Source organism: Podarcis pityusensis, assembly GCF_964106645.2.
Source record: "Podarcis pityusensis genome assembly, chromosome: 3".
NCBI classification, from domain to species: domain Eukaryota; kingdom Metazoa; phylum Chordata; class Lepidosauria; order Squamata; family Lacertidae; genus Podarcis; species Podarcis pityusensis.
In genome coordinates, this window is record NC_138026.1 from 25,336,506 (window position 1) to 25,355,407 (window position 18,902).

At 41.0% G+C, this 18,902-nt stretch overlaps 1 protein-coding gene across 2 annotated transcripts in view; it reads right to left on the reverse strand.

The window, feature by feature from the left end:
* Positions 1–3,943: 3,943 nt before the first annotated feature.
* Positions 3,944–18,902, reverse strand: part of PXDN (peroxidasin) — an 83,317-nt gene continuing 68,358 nt past the window's right edge. For both annotated transcript variants that reach the window (XM_080998926.1, XM_080998927.1), the window contains 5 exons: positions 18,101–18,309; positions 14,854–14,971; positions 10,696–10,828; positions 9,146–9,259; positions 3,944–8,139 (listed from right to left, as the gene is read on the reverse strand). In XM_080998926.1, the coding sequence (XP_080855052.1) occupies positions 8,014–8,139; positions 9,146–9,259; positions 10,696–10,828; positions 14,854–14,971; positions 18,101–18,309 (700 nt within the window). In that variant the 3' untranslated portion in view covers positions 3,944–8,013. The remainder of the gene's footprint in view (positions 8,140–9,145; positions 9,260–10,695; positions 10,829–14,853; positions 14,972–18,100; positions 18,310–18,902) is intronic.

Sequence of the window (18,902 nt, forward strand, 5' to 3'; positions counted from 1 at the left end):
CAAGGGTTTTTCCCTGCTTCAGGGCTCCTGACACACAAATAAAGAGCCTTTTGTGTTGACTTGAATTAAAGTTGAATAAGCCTGGTAAACATCTGGTAGATCTTACAGGCACAGCAGGAGACACAAAAGCTGACAAGAGTAGCTGCCCTATGGGAAATCTCAGCTTTCAGATCTGCATAAGGAAGAACAATACCAAAGTTGTATTTCCTTAAAGCGCCTTGACAAAGGCTGGAAAGAACAAGCCAGTGAAGTGATGTCCACCGCTTGCCAATTTTGGCAACGTGTCCGAATGTTCACGGAGGCAACACCTTTAACAATGAAAACAACTCTGCGTCCATATGGTGCGGAATATCGTAGCTGCCCTCATGCAAAACGAAAACCTGCTACAGCAAGAGTCTGTTGAAAGTCTTTCGTTATCCCTATGGCAACAGCTGAAGCAAAAAGCTGATCTCGGGACAAGTGGAAAATATGTTATGAGAAAACCAGACATTCCAAAGGGGAGGCAGAGGAAAAGGATCTCTGCAATTTACCAGGAAAAGTATGCTGAAGTTACCGTTCAAAACATGTGGAAAGAGAGCCAAGTAGCACAAAGGGAACGATAACAAAGGAGGGAAAGGTAAACTAGCTGGCTCTGGTCCTTGCAAATTCTGTGGAGAGTAGAGGTAAAAAGGGGACAGCTGACCAAGCTAGCCATATCTCATGGCCAAGCTAGCCGTATCTCACATTTCTAACCACACGCTCCAAAGTAATTAAAGAATAATCTAGACAAGGATTCCGAAGGGTGTTTCTGCGCATGTGACATGCTAAAGTCAAAGATTTGATTGAGGTTCTTCTGATAAGAGCAATTCAGCTGGAGAACTGCTTGAAAGAGCATCTCCTTTGCACGCAGAAGGCCTCTGCTTCAATCCCTGACATTGCCAGATAGAAAGAACCAGATGGAAATCTGAAATCTTGGAGAGTCCCTGCCAGTCAGGGCAGATAATGCTGCGCTAGATGGACCAATGATCTAACTCGGAATAAGGCAGCTAACTAATTTAGAACCAATTATCTAAGCAGGGTGAGCTCTTTTCTTGCTGGAGAAGAGGATGGGCAGCCATCTGTTGGGATGCTCAAGCTCTGGATTTTCCTTCTTTTCCCCCCAGCCCTTGGAGAGGGAGAGTCAATGCTTACTATGGCCCCGGGGACACTCTCCCAGGGACCACAGGATTACAAATAATTATTCCAAAAATGACTGGAACATCACATATGCTCAATACATCTTACTGTGTCAGTATAGATTAGTACATCATAGGTTTTCTCCAGATAGTTCCTGCCTCCTTATTTCTATTTACACCTATAATGCTTTGGGTTTGTTTTGCTAGTGTTGCTGCTTGCATGCTGTCGGCCATTTTGTATTATATGCCTTTTAGGCGGCTCCACAATCGCAGAGAACATGCTTAGTTAGGCTCTCTCCTCCATGGCCTGAGGGCAGTGGGGATGCTTTAGGTCAGATCTATGTGTTCGACTGAAGTGCGTAAATCCAGCATGCTCTGAGCCAGAGTGGTTCATTTTTTCTTCACGGTCAGCCACAATGGTGATGATAACTGATGAGTTTTACTTCTAGAAGTCCAATGGCTAAAGAGCAGTGGTAATTTCCCAAGGATGATTGTTTTCTCTTTCCACAAAAGCCAGGATTTTCTCAAGAGTTTCTCTCTCCTGCTGTTTCCTCCAGGTTTTCTCACCCCTTCCAGAGCAGCCTTTTAAAGCCTCTTCTATTTCCTGTTCCTCCTCCTCCTCTCTTGGCTCTTAGCAGAGTGCATCTGTTTTCTCTGTTTAGGTTATTGAAACTGTCTACTAATCTAAGATATGCACCTTTCAGTTTATGCTCCTCAGTGTTGTTTTTAATCCAGCAATTGCTTTTCTAGCAGCTGACCTAATAGCACCTCACCCCCCAAAGAGGCCAATATTTTCCTGGCCAACTGTTACATGCACAAAGGGCATATAGGAAATGCCAATTAATAGTGGCGATTAATGACATTGCTGTCCATTAGGGATGGGGAATCAGCCTAGGGGCAGCATTCCATCCTGGACAACCTTCTAAGGACCACATGCCAATGGTAGATGGGATCCAGTGGCAGAAGTGGGTGGAGCACTGGATATGGCACTTACCTTTCTCCAATAGGCCAAATCTCTCCATTGCCCATTCAAACAAACAAGATGAAATATCACGGTCCAAGGACACACGCCAGCCAGGAAAAAGTGCTTGAGGATGATACGCAGCAGGGTCAGTGAGAGGTATAGACTGTGTAACCAGAGGAGTTGTTTGATTCAGGAGATTCCTGCATTTGCCCCCCGTCCCCAAGGTTGCCCTCCTCTGCTTTACATATATGTCGGGTATGGGGAATGTGTAGTCCAACAACATTTGGAGGGCCACAACTCCCATCATTCCTGACCCATGAACATACTGGCTGGGGCTGGACCCAGAATCCAAGCACATCTGGAGGGCCACAGGTTCCCCATCACTGGCATAGTAGTAATCGTAGATGAGACACCCAGAAATATGTTTTAGAGGGCAAAATCCTTGAAGGACATCCCAGCTCTGTCTGCAGTGTATGTTTAGGCAATGTGATTGCGTTGGTATGGAGGGAACAATACTTGTATCTAAACTGATTAAGAGGTTTGGAGAATGTTTCCATGGGAGTAATACATCGCAGATAAGCAGTATCTAGTGTGCAGGCCCAAACCATGAAATGGAAAATATGAGACGACAGAATGTCTTTTCAGTATGCTACTCATCCTTTTACATGTTCTGAATTTGTTTCTTGGGTGAAATCCATGGTGTCTTGGGCTGTTTAAAAGACTCTTAAACCTGTCTAGGTAAGAAGAATGGGTAACCATAGTTTTTGAATAATTAGGAATTATCCTATGTAATATTTATATGAACATGATATTAGCAAGAGGAAACAGTCTGGAAAACATAGCTGAAATGTAGACAATGGGGGTTCTGGTCTATTACCATACCAAAAGATCTTCACATCTGTGAAAGTTGAAAGTGTACAGAATTACAAAGAACAATGCTGATATGTTTCTGGAGTACAAGCTGTACCTTGATAGTTCTTGGTGTGAAGTACAGGATCAAAACTCTGGGATGGTGCCCAGAGAACATCTGATTCATCCCTCAATATAAAGTTAGCCTCTCATAATACAATCTAAGTAATACTGAAAGTAGAGAGTAGAGAAGTAGAGAGCTGGTGAAGAAGCCTTCAAAGTTAGGGCTGCCATACGTCCGTATATTACCAGGATTTCAAAGGTGGAATTGACGTCTGGGGTGAATTTCCAAAAGGTGGTGCTTTGTCCTGGATCTTTGGCAAGTCAGTTGAAAAAATGTTGTTGTTTTGCATTAGCTCAACTTTCTGGGTGTCGTGGGCTTTACTTTTTGAAAAATGGCAACTCTAACAAAGTGAAGAGTTCACTTTCCACATGATCTAGATGCCCCTGAGGCCGTGTTCATGTGTGTGCAACTGTTGAAGCCAGGCAAGAATGCCATTAACTCAACAGCCCAATTGGTAAATGTGTGCCTGGTTACCTGTAATTAGTGATATTGCCCTACATGCACTGACAAACTGACATGCAAGCAGATTCATTTAAATAATTACCCATGACTCTTTAAAAAAATGTGACCTGTTTATTGTAACTGAGAAGCATTCATAACAGTGCAAACAATTCTTTGGTAGATTTATTTAGTACAATAAAAATAACTAAGACTTCACTTTTGGTAGGAGTTTTTTTTTATAAAAAAAGTAAATAAATATGGAACAATTGCAACTGAAGAAATACTGAGAAAAATGTCATTCGGCCATTGGCCACTGTCTTAAAATGTTACATAGGCTTTAATCAGCAGAAAATGTAAAAAGAAAAAGAAAAACATATTCATTTGTACAATGTTTGAATTAAAAAAAAAAAATAGAATGAGACCTATTTCCTAATCCAGTTTACCACCAGAGGTGTAGTGGTAATAAATGCTGGAATCTGTATAATTTTACATACTAATTTAGCAAATACTGATTAGATATCTGCTTTATTTAACAAGGGAAAACAGAGGTATATTTGGTTAATGTATACATGGAAAATACTAAAGTGGCCGACACTACAATTGTATACAGAAGTAGGACCCATTGAATTTAATGGGGCTTACTCTCAGGTATGTGGCTATAGCATTACAACCTAAAATACCTGAGCAGGTTTTCCTCCTCCCCTCTTTTAAAACAATACAGCATTGAAAATTAAGGGTGATTGGTAACATTAAAAAACTTCCTCTAGCCAACAAGATGCTTCTTATCGTTCTAGCCCTTGTTTTCGAAATCTGTCCAAATTTGTAAGAATTTTAGATAGCAGCTTGGCAAGCACAGTTGGGATCTGGAATTTCAATAAAACAAAATATATTCGTGCCCTGAAAGACCTTAAGAATTAAACTCCAAATTTAAATATAACACATAAAAAAAGGTATTTTGCTGTAATGGCACAAAGCCAAATATTTGTGTATGAAATAGCCTCACAGTACAAACCTGTGCATGTTTACTCAGAAGTAAGTCCCACTGTGTTTCATGGAGTCTTCTTAGACTGTAATCCAATCCCATCCCCATTAGTTAGTGATTTAGGATAGAGTTCAGGGCTCTGACCACTTATGTTGTGTGTATGTCCATCTGTAGCAGAGGTTGGTATGCTGCCAATAAGTCCTGAAACAGGGAATTTCAAAGCAAGGTGCCAGAAGCTTTGAATCTTTGGGATCCAAAGCAGCCTAGTTTTAAGCTCCTCAGCTATTCCAGCCTTGGCAGTGGAACAGCAAAAAAATGTTAAAAAAAACCCAACCCCATCTACAGCTTTCCATCCTGGCTGGTAGGGCTTTAGCTCTCAGGCTCCTATTGTCCCTGGTCTGGTTAGGATTGCTCTGTAAGTGTATTTAGGATTGGAGTGCATACAGCATCATGATTGCATTTTGCTTAACACCACCATATAGAGACACAGTTGCTGTCTCCACCAAACAGGTTTCTTGGCTAATTTGGTGATGCACAATATGATAGATAGCAAATGATTTATGCGAGGGAGCTAATGTGCCAAAATATTATTAGACTAGCTTTATTTAATGCACTTCTGTGTTATCAAACAAAATTATTAAGCAAGTTGAAAAGGTTCCTGTATTTACCCCCCTCCCCTCCTTTTTAAAAGTCCCTGATCCTTAAATCCTAATGATTTAACTTAGTAATCAGTGACTTTGTCTTTAGCATTGGTTAGCAGAGAGAGTGAGAGTATCAGGACTTGAAGAACACTGCTATATTCCAGGGAATTAAGACTTGTTTTCTGGAAAAGCACCATTTAAGAAACCAAACATGTCTGTCAAATGAGGTATGAGTGTTTTCCTTCACTGTATGTAATAATACATGTTGGTTATAAAGAGGCAAAGTTGAAAATACAAAGGTAAACAATGGCAAGTTAATGTAGAAGTACATTTGACAGTGCTTTTTTTACCTCTTAACTGGGCACACAGATTCACAAAAAAGTAATCATTAACATGATTTGACACAAGTACTATGGGGGTGGGGAAACAGGCACTATGTGTTATGAAAAAAACCTTAAATGAAACCATATTTTTAAAACAAAGTTTTTAAAGGAAAGAGCTAATCTCAATTCGGTAGGCCTTCTGTCGGATGGGTTTTTCACAAATCACGCCATGGTACAGCTTAGGAACACATCTACAGGAGCAAGTTTTTTAGAACAATTCAGTAGGTAGGTTTCATTTAGAGCTCTTCACTAAGCTCTGCTTCACTATAATTTCTCCACCCCCTTAGTTTAAATGGGCCTGCCCTTTTCTATCCGAACACCTTTGTTTTTACTTTCACATTCCATGACAATACCATGGAATACCATAGTAGAGGATATAAGAGGATGTGTACACTGTACCCTTGAGAAATAAGATGTTGGGGAATGATACACTTTTTAACAACCACACAAGGCAGCAGAAATAGGACTAATGAAGCTTTCACAATCCTTGCACCTTGATTCCAAGATAATCCAAATTCACTGACAGGCAGCTATTAATGGGGAAAGGAGTCTCCCTGAAAAGACATGTGGCAGCTTCAGGCACAATGCAGGACCTAAATCGAGAGCGAATCTGACATTGGTCTGATTGTTGGGGGTGGGGGGAGGGGATGCCCATTCAGCTATGCTTTTTTAAGAGCAAAATGACTCCAAAATTAGAGGGCATTATATTAAAAACAAAAAGTTGCAGCATGGAGGGCTTCTGTTCACTGTTGCCAGTCAGTTAGACATGCCCCCCATGTCTCCCATTTTATTTCCTCTTGCACATGATTTTTCTCCCACTGCAACAGGAATTTAGTATTCTGTGGCAAGTCAGGATGCACAGACCCCACTGGGCAGTCTTTGCCTCACATCCCAATTTCAGGGATTTCCCCTTAATATTAGTGTATGTCTCCAAACCTTGGGAATCCTCCAAGCCAGCTAAAATCTCTCTCTCTCTCTCTCTCTCTCTCTCTCTCTCTCTCTCTCTCTCTCGTGTGTGGTGCCATTTTCACAATATAAGCTACAACATTTGCATCATAGCATCAGAAATAGAGGGAATTATATCTGCTAGAGCTCACCAAAGTTCAGTCCTTGCATCCATTCAAGCAGCAGCAGGGGATATATGAAGTCTTCCAGGGGGAAGCAATCTTGGAACAGGTGGAAATGTTACCACTGAGTAACTACAGAGAATCTCTATATGCAGGGGTTTTTTTTCCAGCTGGAACTCAAGTTCCAGCACCTCTCAGGTGGGTGCCATTGGCATTTTAAGTGAACAAGGGAGGCGTTCATGGTGAGTTCCAGCACCTCTTTTTCTAGAAAAAATATCCCAGGCATTAAATGTTCCAGATGGGATGATGGTGCTTTTGGAAATCTGAGTTCTAGAATGTATTTCCCCACCCCTAGACATTAAGCTGATAAGAGGATTTGCTATTACCGTACTGCTTCAGTGTCCTATGGTTTGCAGTGCTGGAGGGGTAGGGCATTTTATCCTATCTATCACATCAGATAAGCAGTAGGAACCTCTATGGTCCAATCCAAACAATATTTTCTCAAGGGCAAACACTGCAAATGAGGCCAGAAGGGTCCAGAAAAATCAGGTAAGTCCTAGCTCAGGTTTAGCTCAATGTGCAGTAGTCAGAGCAGCCTCTTTTTTGTTATTGTTGTTGTCTTGCAGCAGTGCCTTTACTTTCATGAGTACACAGACTTTTGAATTACGTTACACAGTGCAAGGCTGAACACATATTTTATGCCTATGATTTCTAATCATCTCCGAGGTATGGAACAGAGAAATAAAGAAGGGCAACTGTGGACAGTGGATAGGACAGAATATTAATACTGCAAAGAGATGCGGGAGAAAACCTCAGCAAAATTTGTGTTCTCCACCCTCACCGTCCTTTAGAATTGGCACTGCCACAGAATATTGAGTAAATACTGAGTGGATGCTGTAAAGACATGATGTGAGTAGCTAAATAAGTACACTATGGGTCTTAAACTAGCTCCATCAAGGTATTTGACAGAAGGCAAGCTAGACTATCAACACTGGGCCGGACAGTATTTTAAAAACAAAAGCTGTGGCCCTCTTCGTCCTAATAAATGGCTCCTGACTTCCTTTGGCCAGTGTATGAAGAAATAAAAGCCAGCCTAATAAGACTCAAAACCACTTGACAAAGGAGTCTTTAAAAAGTAGCACCAAGTTTTCAGTTTGTTGAACCTGAGAAGATTGTCCTGTCCTGTCCTGTCCTGTCCTGTCCTGTCCTGTGTATTCCCTTTCAATACTTTTACACGGTAGTTTTTCAGTGGGCAAGCATGTAAAATAATACATTTTCTTACATTGTTACACCATCATTTGAATGCTGTCCTGCAAACGTCCTGTTGTGGTTTTATGCCTAATGTTACCTGTATTTTGCCATCAGCAGATATCCATATGACTTGTATTGTGACCATTGCAAAGCAGGCTTAGAGCTTATTTTCCTTGCTAACAGTTTGTTTTAAGCAGACAGGACAGCAAACTCCTTTAAGCTTCACAGGTGTTGCACAATCATTCGGTGGACACGATTCCACGTAGCAGGTTATCTGGCCAACCTGTGTTAGGAAAATTATAGCAACAGCTTAGCACACATCCTAATAAAGTGTTCACTTGCCAGTGACATTATTAAGCAAATATCCCCCCACAACTGGCATTAGAATCATAGAGTTGGAAGAGAGCACAAGGGCCATCGAGTCCAACCCCCATTATGCCATGAGCTACTAAGATCACTAATTTAATCAGTTTTCTACTACAGAACCCACACTTAATCTAATGGTTATTAATGTCAGCCCTGTTTAAAGTTATTGTCCCCAACCCACACTTCAATGTATGAGACTCTCTTCAGTCCAATGGACATAGAGATAATAGCTAGCTTATCCTGAAAAATCTTCAAGAGTTTGAATTGTATGAATTGTGTAATTTGAGTTAAATTGGAAGAAATTTCAGGAATCTTCTTCTGCACTGTTTATTCAGTAATCTGCATTACCAGATTTCACTAGTTTTGGGAAGGGGTAGGAAACAGGACCCCACTAGCCAGGCCCCACCCCCACCCCAAACCACACTAGCAAATTTCAACCATGCCTTTGGTTTCTGAAACATTAGCAGGCATTGCTCAAAACATTTTACAGCTGTAAGAACTAAGGGCTGGCTCTTCAAAATAAAATAAAATAAAGCTGGAATTCTTAGGAAGCCAATTTCTGTGCCCATTTCCATACTGTTCTGGCAGTAGCTCCTTTGGTGAGAAGACAAGCCAGTAGACTGACTGAACAGAAGCTTGTCTTGCTGGCAGTGAAAACTGTTGAGGCCAAAAAAGCAATCAGAGTTCCAGCTGTATTCGTTATTCACTCCTGCATGCACAAATCACTTATTCAGTTTGCAAGTGCAAAAACTGCAATGGCAATTACCTTTATTTACAATTGAGCACACTGCAAAATCAGTATGATGCTGGAACCCTAATTATGCTTGCTTGGGAATACGCCCCACTGAACACAGTGAGCCATGTCTAGGTAAGTGTGGAGACGCCATGGTAAAACCATGAAAATGAATATTCTGATTACTCACTTTGCATTCGCACGTGGTGCACGGGTCTTTTTTCCAGGTTTCGTTACTGGAATAAGATTTACCCTTTTCGTCAGTGCATTCAGTTCTACTGAGCCGTGATTCAAGTTTCTTTATCTGAAGAAAGGCAGGAAATCCTTGTTTAGCTATCTGTATACTAAAAGCATTCCCATTACCTTTTGTATGCAAGCCAGTAAAACCACAGAAACACAGCCTTCTCTTATGTACTCAAATTGTATCCAGTTTGTTTTACTGAGAGATGCAGTCCAATAGGGTTCCTGGCTGGTTGCGGAGACTGAAGATCTGCATTTAATGTCACATTTCATTTGACTGTCAAAAAACTCTGCTACTGGAGGGAATGGGGTCAAGCAGAAGTTACAGTCTGGTAGTTTCCAAAGTGGATATTTCTGGTCTGTGACCGTAATAAATCAATTCATTCATTCATTCAAAGTGGGTGGTACTGCCCCCTGGAGGGCAGTGGGATTACCTAAGGGGGGGCACTAAGAGGCAAGGGGACAGTAAGAGGTATAAATGACTATGATACTCTGAAAACCTGGTATTACTAGATCAAGTTCATCGATTTTGTTTAATTTTTTGAACTATATTGGATTTTGGATAAATGCAATTAATTGCTACTGTTTTGAATTTTGCTGTGTTATCATATTCCTTACTAAGTCACGCAAAAGGCCATTCTGAACAATGCTTTTTATAGGGTAGGGGGCACTGAGGGATGAGGTTATGGAACCAAGCAGGTGATGGCCTGAAAAGGTTTGGGAACCACTGTTCTAGGCCCAAGATTTGCTGCTTGTTGATGGCATGTATTCACACATGAAAGGGCATATGTGTGTAATTGAAGATGTCCTACTCACTTCAAGAGATGGAAGCCAAGAGATGGATTTGAGATGTCCAGTGTTGAGCACAATGAAGTTACATATTTACTGTATGTATATCCAGCCTTCATTATGAGGAGCTCAAAGCAACATTCATAGTTCTCCGCCACCCTCACAATAGCCCTGTGGGAATCCTTTTCTCTCTCTCTCTCTATTTGCACTTCCCTGTATCTCAACTACAAGTGGTAGTCTTAATGCACAAGTGTTCCTTCTCTCTCTCTCTCTCTCTCTCTCTCTCTCTCTCACACACACACACGTGCGCAACTGGATCTTAAACATGCTTCCACTGCCACAAGGATTCCTTCAATGAGTGGAAGGGCCTTTAATTCAGTGGGGGGAAACTGTGCTTCCTTTACCAATTCCTTTCACCACTCTCGGGCCACCTTCTATGCCATCCCAAAGGGTCAACCAGACCTCCAGTGAATTGTTTTTCCTGTGTGCAACTCCCAACCCATTCCACAGTGGGTGCCGATAGCATACTTTCAACCCTAACCATGCACTCTTTCATACAAGGAGCAGGGAGCTTAAGACAGTGACTCTCCACCCACTTACCTGGGTGTAAGCCCCATTGGACTCGTGAGACTTACTTCTGATCAGACATGTATGGGATTATACTGCTGAAACACTTTCTAATATTATCTGAAGAACCTTTTTTATGTTCACCTGTTTTCTGAGGTCTGTGATAGTTTTTTGCATGTCACCAACAAATTCTTTGAAGTCATTCATGACGGGTGCTTTCTTGCGCTCGTCAAAGGATGAGATGGTGAGGTTAGAGAATTTATTCTCCCTTGCAGAACTGCAATGACAAAAAGTTAACCAGTATATTAAGCAGGAGGGGCTACCCATTTCTTTTTTGATACGTAGACGTTTCTATAAAGAAGGTTAGTTTACTAGTATGCTTATGCTGTACAAATTAGGCTTAGGTGTTTCAATCCCTTGCAGACACACAATGGAGGATCTAGCAATGGCAGAAAAGAATTAGGAATTTTCCACAACGGTTATGATTTGCAATGGTGACCCTTTGGTACTGAATTAGATGCAGAGTTGATATAGTCATTAAAAGTTCTTAGACTCCACATATTGAAGACCAGATGGCAACTGCTTTCTCCTCAAGATGTTTTTGAAATAGGTGTTGCTGCTGTAACAGAATTCTTTCACAATGTGAAACTTGGCATAAACTTTACCGCATGCAGAAAAAAAGAATATGCTGATTGGCAGGTGTTCCCTTTATTGAGCTTTACATTCTGCAGACTTACCGGTAAAATAAATGCCAGTAATACATTCCAAAAAAATCAGAAGGCTAGCAGTCTAATAAAGTGCTTTAATCCTCTCTCCTCCCCATGTTACTTGAGATAAGGATGAGAAAGCCAGCCAAGATCAGGAAAGAGAATGCAGATTTAAAAGTCTACAGCAACAAGTGAACACATGCATTATTATTCTCCAGTGTATAAAATGTGACCTATGTAGCAGAATTACTATTTCCTCTTCCAACAGAATCTCAGTTTTACTAACAAAGAAAACTTAAGCAACACTTAATGAAAGAAGGAGATTGGCGCTGAAGGGAAAAACAGCACAGTGTAGGATTCAGTCCTAACATCCCCATTGTACTTGAATGCTAAAAACTGACCCCTTTGTATTGCAGGAGGGTTGGAGAAGAAGAGCATAGGCTTGAAACAATCTGAAAAGGTTGACCAAAGCAACATCGTTTCAGCCATTACTCACTAAGTCTTTACACTTCACCATGGAAAGATGTTACATCATTAAGGTGTAGAATGACCCTGTTATTCTTTAGAAGATATATGGAAATTTAATTTTATATTAAATATCCATATATTTGAAAAGAATATATATTTAAAAGAATGCTCCAACTACCGCACAATTGCACTCATTTCACATGCTAGCAAGGTTATGCTTAAAATTCTACAAGGAAGGCTCAAGCAGTAAATGGACCGAGAACTCCCAGAAGTGCAAGCTGGATTTAGAAGAGGCAGAGGAACCAGAGACCAAATTGCAAACATGCGCTGGATTATGGAGAAAGCTAGAGTTCCAGAAAGACATCTATTTCTGCTTCATTGACTATGCAAAAAGCCTTTGACTGTGTCAACCACAGCAAACTATGGCAAGTTCTTAAAGAAATGGGAGTGCCTGATCACCTCATCTGTCTCCTGAGAAATCTCTATGCGGGACAAGAAGCTACAGTTAGAACTGGATATGGAACAACTGATTGGTTCAAAATTGGGAAAGGAGTATGGCAAGGCTGTATATTGTCTCCCTGCTTATTTAACTTATATGCAGAATTCATCATGCGAAAGGCTGGGCTGGATGAATCCCAAGCCGGAATTAAGATTGCCGGAAGAAATATCAACAACCTCAGATATGCAAATGACACAACCTTGATGGCAGAAAGTGAGGAGGAATTAAAGAACCTTTTAATGAGGGTGAAAGAGGAGAGCGCAAAATATGGTCTGAAGCTCAACATCAAAAAAACGAAGATCATGGCCACTGGGCCCATCACCTCCTGGCAAATAGAAGGGGAGGAAATGGAGGCAGTGAGAGATGTTACTTTCTTGGGCTCCATGATCACTGCAGATGGTGACAGCAGTCACGAAATTAAAAGACGCCTGCTCCTTGGGAGAAAGGCGATGGCAAACCTAGACAGCATCTTAAAAAGCAGAGACATCACCTTGCCAACAAAGGTCCGTATAGTTAAAGCCATGGTTTTCCCAGTAGTGATGTATGGAAGTGAGAGCTGGGCCATAAAGAAGGCTGATTGCTGAAGAATTGATGCTTTTGAATTATGGTGCTGGAGGAGACTCTTGAGAGTCCCATGGACTGCAAGAAGATCAAACACATCCATTCTTAAGGAAATCAGCCCTGAGTGCTCACTGGAAGGACAGATCGTGAAGCTGAGGCTCCAATACTTTGGCCACCTCATGAGAAGAGAAGACTCCCTGGAAAAGACCCTGATGTTGGGAAAGATGGAGGGCACAAGGAGAAGGGAACGACAGAGGACGAGATGGTTGGACAGTGTTCTCGAAGCTACAAACATGAGTCTGACAAAACTGCGGGAGGCAGTGGAAGACAGAAGTGCCTGGCGTGCTCTGGTCCATGGGGTCACGAAGAGTCGGACACGACTAAACAAACAAAAATTTTATATTCCCAGTCACAGAATAGTGTATCCTGGAAACAGCAGAGCAGGAATTTCTACTCTGCAGATGCATACTGCTTCTAAAGGTAATAATAAATACAACGAAGAACTTGACCTCTTTCCATCTCTTTGCAGCTGATGGAAGTATATAAAACGGTAGCATTTAAAAGGCAAAAACCAGGGTTGTTGTTTTTTTTTGCTTTTTTAAATAAAATTTTCAATTATTTAATAGTATTTTTATTATATGTTAAGAAGTGTATCATATTAATTTTAACCCTTGTTTATTGTTGTTTCATAGTGCTGAAACATGCACAGTCCCCCCCCCCCATTTTTATTACCTTTGCATGTTTTTAAATGCCTCTCACTAGAAATAAGCATATGTTAAAAGACTGACTCGTAAACAAATGGAAGATTAAAGACTTGGGTGATTGTCTTAGATCAGGGTTTTTAAACGATAAAATATGAAACTCTAACAAACATTCATACTGGCTAATTTCCAAGCATGGTATCCCATTACAGGTTTTGCAAGCTACAGACTATTTTACAAATCTGAGACCGTTACAGTGTGTACTACACACATTTTTAAGCATCTCTCCCACCTACCAAAATGACAAGAACCATACACTTCAACTTCCTAAGATATTACATCATGCTTGCATCCTCCTGCTCAGAGAAAAAAACCAGGAGGAGAGAAGGAAAAGCCAAAATGTAATTTAGGTGTATTGTTGATGCAACTCATAAATTACTTTGCCTATGCACTGAAGGCATGACGTCATAGTCCTAGGAAGGCCCATCTATCATCCTAGGTGGAAAAAGTACACTTGGATTAACAAAGCTGTTCAGGATTTTTATGATTAAAAGCCCTGTACATTAGTAGGACATACAAGATTCTTAAAAAATAAATGTTATTTCCTTTAGAACTGGAATTGTATTAATTAAAGAATCCAATAATCCTGTTCCTAACATGATATTCTGACATGTTTGTTGCTTCCCATTACCAAGGCTTCCCCAGATATCTCCCTCGTAAGATGCTATGGCTAACTAGAGCCAAGTGTCATCAGCATACTGACGACACCTCGCTCCAAAACGCCTAATGACCGCTCCTAATGGCTTCTTGTAGATATTAAACAGCACTGGAGATAACACACCTTTGTTGTATGATTCACAATCCACTTGGTCTTATCAAAATGATTTTGAATAGTAGTCTGGCACTCAGTGCATGAATCTCTGGAAGGATAGCAACCCATAAAAAATACAATAGCGCAAAAAATGACCACATTTTGGATCGCACAAGGTAGCCAACCTTGCAATCTGAATAACCATGTATTTGCCCCGAATTATTTTTCCTATGTAAGATAAAACAAGTCTGGGATTCTGAATGATTGCTTGTGATGCATTTGCCAAAAAAGAGTTCTTTCTAAAGCTATTTAATTATGAAGCACTTGAAATAAAAGGAATGCAACTTTTGGAAACGAGTAAGACATACGACCTCCTAGCTGATAAGATACGGCCACATTCCTAAAATTCATGTGCTGAAGGACAAAAGTAAATAAAGACTTGCAGCAGAATGTTTGGGAGGTGTCCAAAGACTTCTGTGCCTCAGTAATAACATGCATGTTTACATATTGTCATTTTAAAAAATAAATAAATAAATAAATAAATCCATCCTTTACCTTGTTTTTGACATTTTCATGTGCTTTGATGGCTTGTCTTCACGGAAACTGAAATCAAGGGAACGTCTTCCTCGAAAGTGGTAAGAGAATGCATTGAATTGTCCTCTAGTTCTACAGTCTGAAATTGAACAGAATGTTATGGGGTTTATGAACAATTTTTCGGATTTTAAAGACGTGAGTTAAACCACAGAGCCTAGGACTTGCCTATCAGAAGGTCGGCGGTTCAAATCCCCGCGACGGGGTGAGCTCCCGTTGCTTGGTCCCTGCTCCTGCCAACCTAGCAGTTTGAAAGCACGTCAAAGTGCAAGTAGATAAATAGGTACCGCTCCGGTGGGAAGGTAAACGGCGTTTCCGTGCGCTGCTCTGGTTCGCCAGAAGCGGCTTAGTCATGCTGGCCACATGACCTGGAAGCTGTATGCCGGCTCCCTCGGCCAATAAAGCAAGATGAGCGCCGCAACCCCAGAGTCGGCCACGACTGGACCTAATGGTCAGGGGTCCCTTTACCCTTTACCTATTGTGCCCAGTAAACTGTAATTGGCTTTTTAATTTTCTGGCTTGGAAAACTGTATGGAAAAGCTCAAAATAACCTCTTCCCTAAAATCTTTTAGTGAAATATCAAGTACCTCTCTGAGAGACATACAGAGAGAGAGAAACTTCACTTACAGTGAAATTAAACATCTACAGGAAGTTTGATTATACATTGGAGGCAGCTGTTTGCAGGTGCTATATACTTTACCCCTTAAGAGATGGGAAGACAGGGGTGGTGAATAGTATGGGAACTCACACTAGGGTTGTGGAAAGCTTTCCTACAGTAGATTTGCTGGTTGAGAGTGGAAGAGAATGTTAGTGATGTGCTATTTACTGCTGAGAGGAGGTTTGTTCATCAAAGTTCTCTGCCTGAAAGATTTGAACAGATTCCTTTTTCAGGGGGCATCACTATGCAGATCTGTGGTTTGAGAGGGTTGGCTTATGTTGATGCTTTAAGATGTGCGTTTCAGGAAAGCTCAAAAGGGCAAGAAAGCTGTCAAGGGTATTGGAAGAAAAGGAAGATGAAATATTAATCACTTTTGAGAGAGACACACATGGAGAGAAACTACTTCGTTTACCAGATTAAAACAGTAATTCTGTGGCAGCAATGGTTTGTCAAACAAGTATCTGGGTTTTGTTATTATGCAGAGGAAGAGTCACTTTGTTTTTCTTTTTATTACACTGCTTTACTACTTGCTAAACGTTCCAGGAAGAGATACATTTCAGTAACAAATATAATTTAAAATCTATTCTGGAAAAGTATTTAGGAGCAAGGAAAACAGGAAGGATAATGAAAACAGATACATTCTATTATGTAGTGTTGCAATAATAAAGACTCAATAAAAAGGCCAGCTTTTTATAGTATACACCTTGGCCAAACTGTCAAATTTTGATTGACAAGTGCTTGTTTGCAGAATAGGAGCAATGTTTCTCATTTCAATATATAGAGGAACAAAATGTCTGTAAGTGTAATAATAGCCTCTTCTTGCTTTGTCTCAAAATAGTGAAAACTTCCATTAGCTGCTGAGGAAGAAAGGGGTGCAATGGGAACAAATTTGGAATTGGGAGAGCCTGAAATATAAATACCCACGGTTTGAAGATCCTCACTCCCTTTAGAGTAGGGCCTAGGCCCCTCCAAATTCAGCTGCAGCTCAAAGTGGGCCTCTGCTAGTGTGTCACCCTTGCCAGTTCTTCCTACTTCTTCCTAAACCAACAAAAACCTTAATCTTTGGGAGAGGGGTAACCACCTGTGTTATGTACTGAAGTTCTCACCCTGGGCCAGCAGGGGGATACTGTAGATAGTTATGTAAATAAGGGATTGGAAGTGACGTTCAGCGATTGGATAGTTTTAGAAAGTTGTTACAATTATGTGTACTGGAGCTCTATATAAGCAGGCTGGCTGAACCCTTCAGCTCAGTTCTGTTCTGGCCTCTGAAGAAACAAGAGCTGTTTGAAGAATCACTGTGTCGTCTGATATGTTCACCCACAACTTAACAACCTGTGGTGAAGGTTCATTAGAGATAAAGTAGGCACTGGTGACCTCTTCTTGATGGAAAATGGAGGTCCTGATCATGTTGAGGACTGTTATTCCACTGGGGCTCATGGGATATACATTTCTTTCTGCCTCTAAAAGTGAAGGGGTTGGGGCAGGAGGAGACTACAAACTTCACGCACGCCAACTAAATTCCAGTGCAGAAGAGACAATGAGTCCTGTCTTGTTCCTAGTGAGCTTTCACAACTGCCACTTCCTCTCCTTCCCAACTTTTGTTATTGTTTTGTCTGGGAAGGGGCCAGGGGGAATTGACCAGGATGACTGTCTAAGAGATAAGGATAAACTTTACTGTAAACAGTGCTAGCCATAGACTTCTCTTGAGGAGAGCAGATGAGGTTCAGGCAAAGTGAGCCAATGCATACTCACATGCTATAGTCCAAACTGAACATGTATTAAGCATAATGAATACGACGTCTAGGTTTTGCCAGATATGAGCCACTAAAGCACAGTGCTTATTAAATACTTGTATATCACATGGATACTCCATCTTTCTTCAAATGTCCTTATTGGGGAAGGAGGGCATGCATGGGTGTTTTATTTTTCATCCTTTCTCACCAGCCTTTTAAGATTGGGTTAGAATGGTCATTCCAGGGGAGAATGCTCACTTCTCAAAGATCTCCCGATAGGGCAGGGATTTGAACCCATGTCCCTAGAGTTCCATTTTAAGAAGTTTTGCGCTATGCCACCACATTCAGCAGGATTTGTGCAAGAAGAACTAAAAGCCTTAGAACATCTAAACAGCTGCTTTGAGAAAGGAACTTGATAACCTATTTTCCTCAACTTGTTTCCCTGCCTAATATCAATGAAGTTATTTCAGAGGTCCAGAGGGTGGCAACACAAGAATGGTCCTTTACTGTGGTGGCTCCTCTTCTGTAGAATGCTCTCCCTGGGAAGGCTCGCCTGGTACCATGATTATATATATCTTTCAGCACCAGGCAAAAACTTACCTCTATAACCAGGCCTTTGACCATTAACTATCTGTAGCCTTTTGGAAGTGGAGGGATGTTTTTAATGTATCTATGTGGGGGGTTTTTTGGGTCTGTCTGTTAATTGCTTTATCAACCCAAAGCAACTTAGATGCAAACAAATTCCACAAATAAATAAATAAATAAATAAATAAATAAATAAATGCCTTTTCAGAATAATTGTGTGTGGGTGTCTACCTACCTTCACAGCAATCTTGCCACATCCTGAGATCTACTTTAGGAATTTCATCACAGCTTCCATATCCATGTGGGAACTCAGCCACTCTGAAAACATCACGTTGCACTCTGGTTATGTTGTCGCCATTGTCACACAGAATTCTGGCAAGGGATGCCTGCTTGATCTGAGTCAACTGAGATGGAGTAAACACACCTGGATTCTCATGCCATAACCTATAGTCTCACATAAAGTAAGAATAAATCATTAGACAAATCTCAATTAAAAAAAATATGGATAGAACATTCCATCGGAAGATGGAATTAAACTCTGCAATTATCAGGACTGAGGGTGGGAGTCAACTAAGTTGTTGCATGCATGGAACAAGGTGTGCTTGCACAATGGGACTCTACCTCCATGAATCACCACTACCTGATGGAGAGTATTTCTTAGCTCACCTGCCATTTCGACCCTTAAATGAAAATCCAATGTCAATATATTAAAATACTCCAGTACACCAGGACTAGTCTGTCCTTTGAGAAGATAGGCAAATTGCCTTGAGCATTAAAATAACTGCAAAATGGTGGTCAGTTACTTACTGTTCTTTGTGAGACATACACTGAAATGAGCTCACAGTCTTTCAATAAAAACCCACTCCATGTTTTACTTCCCTTCACTTACATGGTGGGAGAGGGGAGGCAAGCCCTTTTTTTGGTGTTCCTATTATTAAACAGGGACACGGGTGGCGCAGTGGGTTAAACCACAGAGCCTAGGACTTGCCGATCAGAAGGTAGGCGGTTCGAATCCCTGCAAAGGGGTGAGCTCCCGT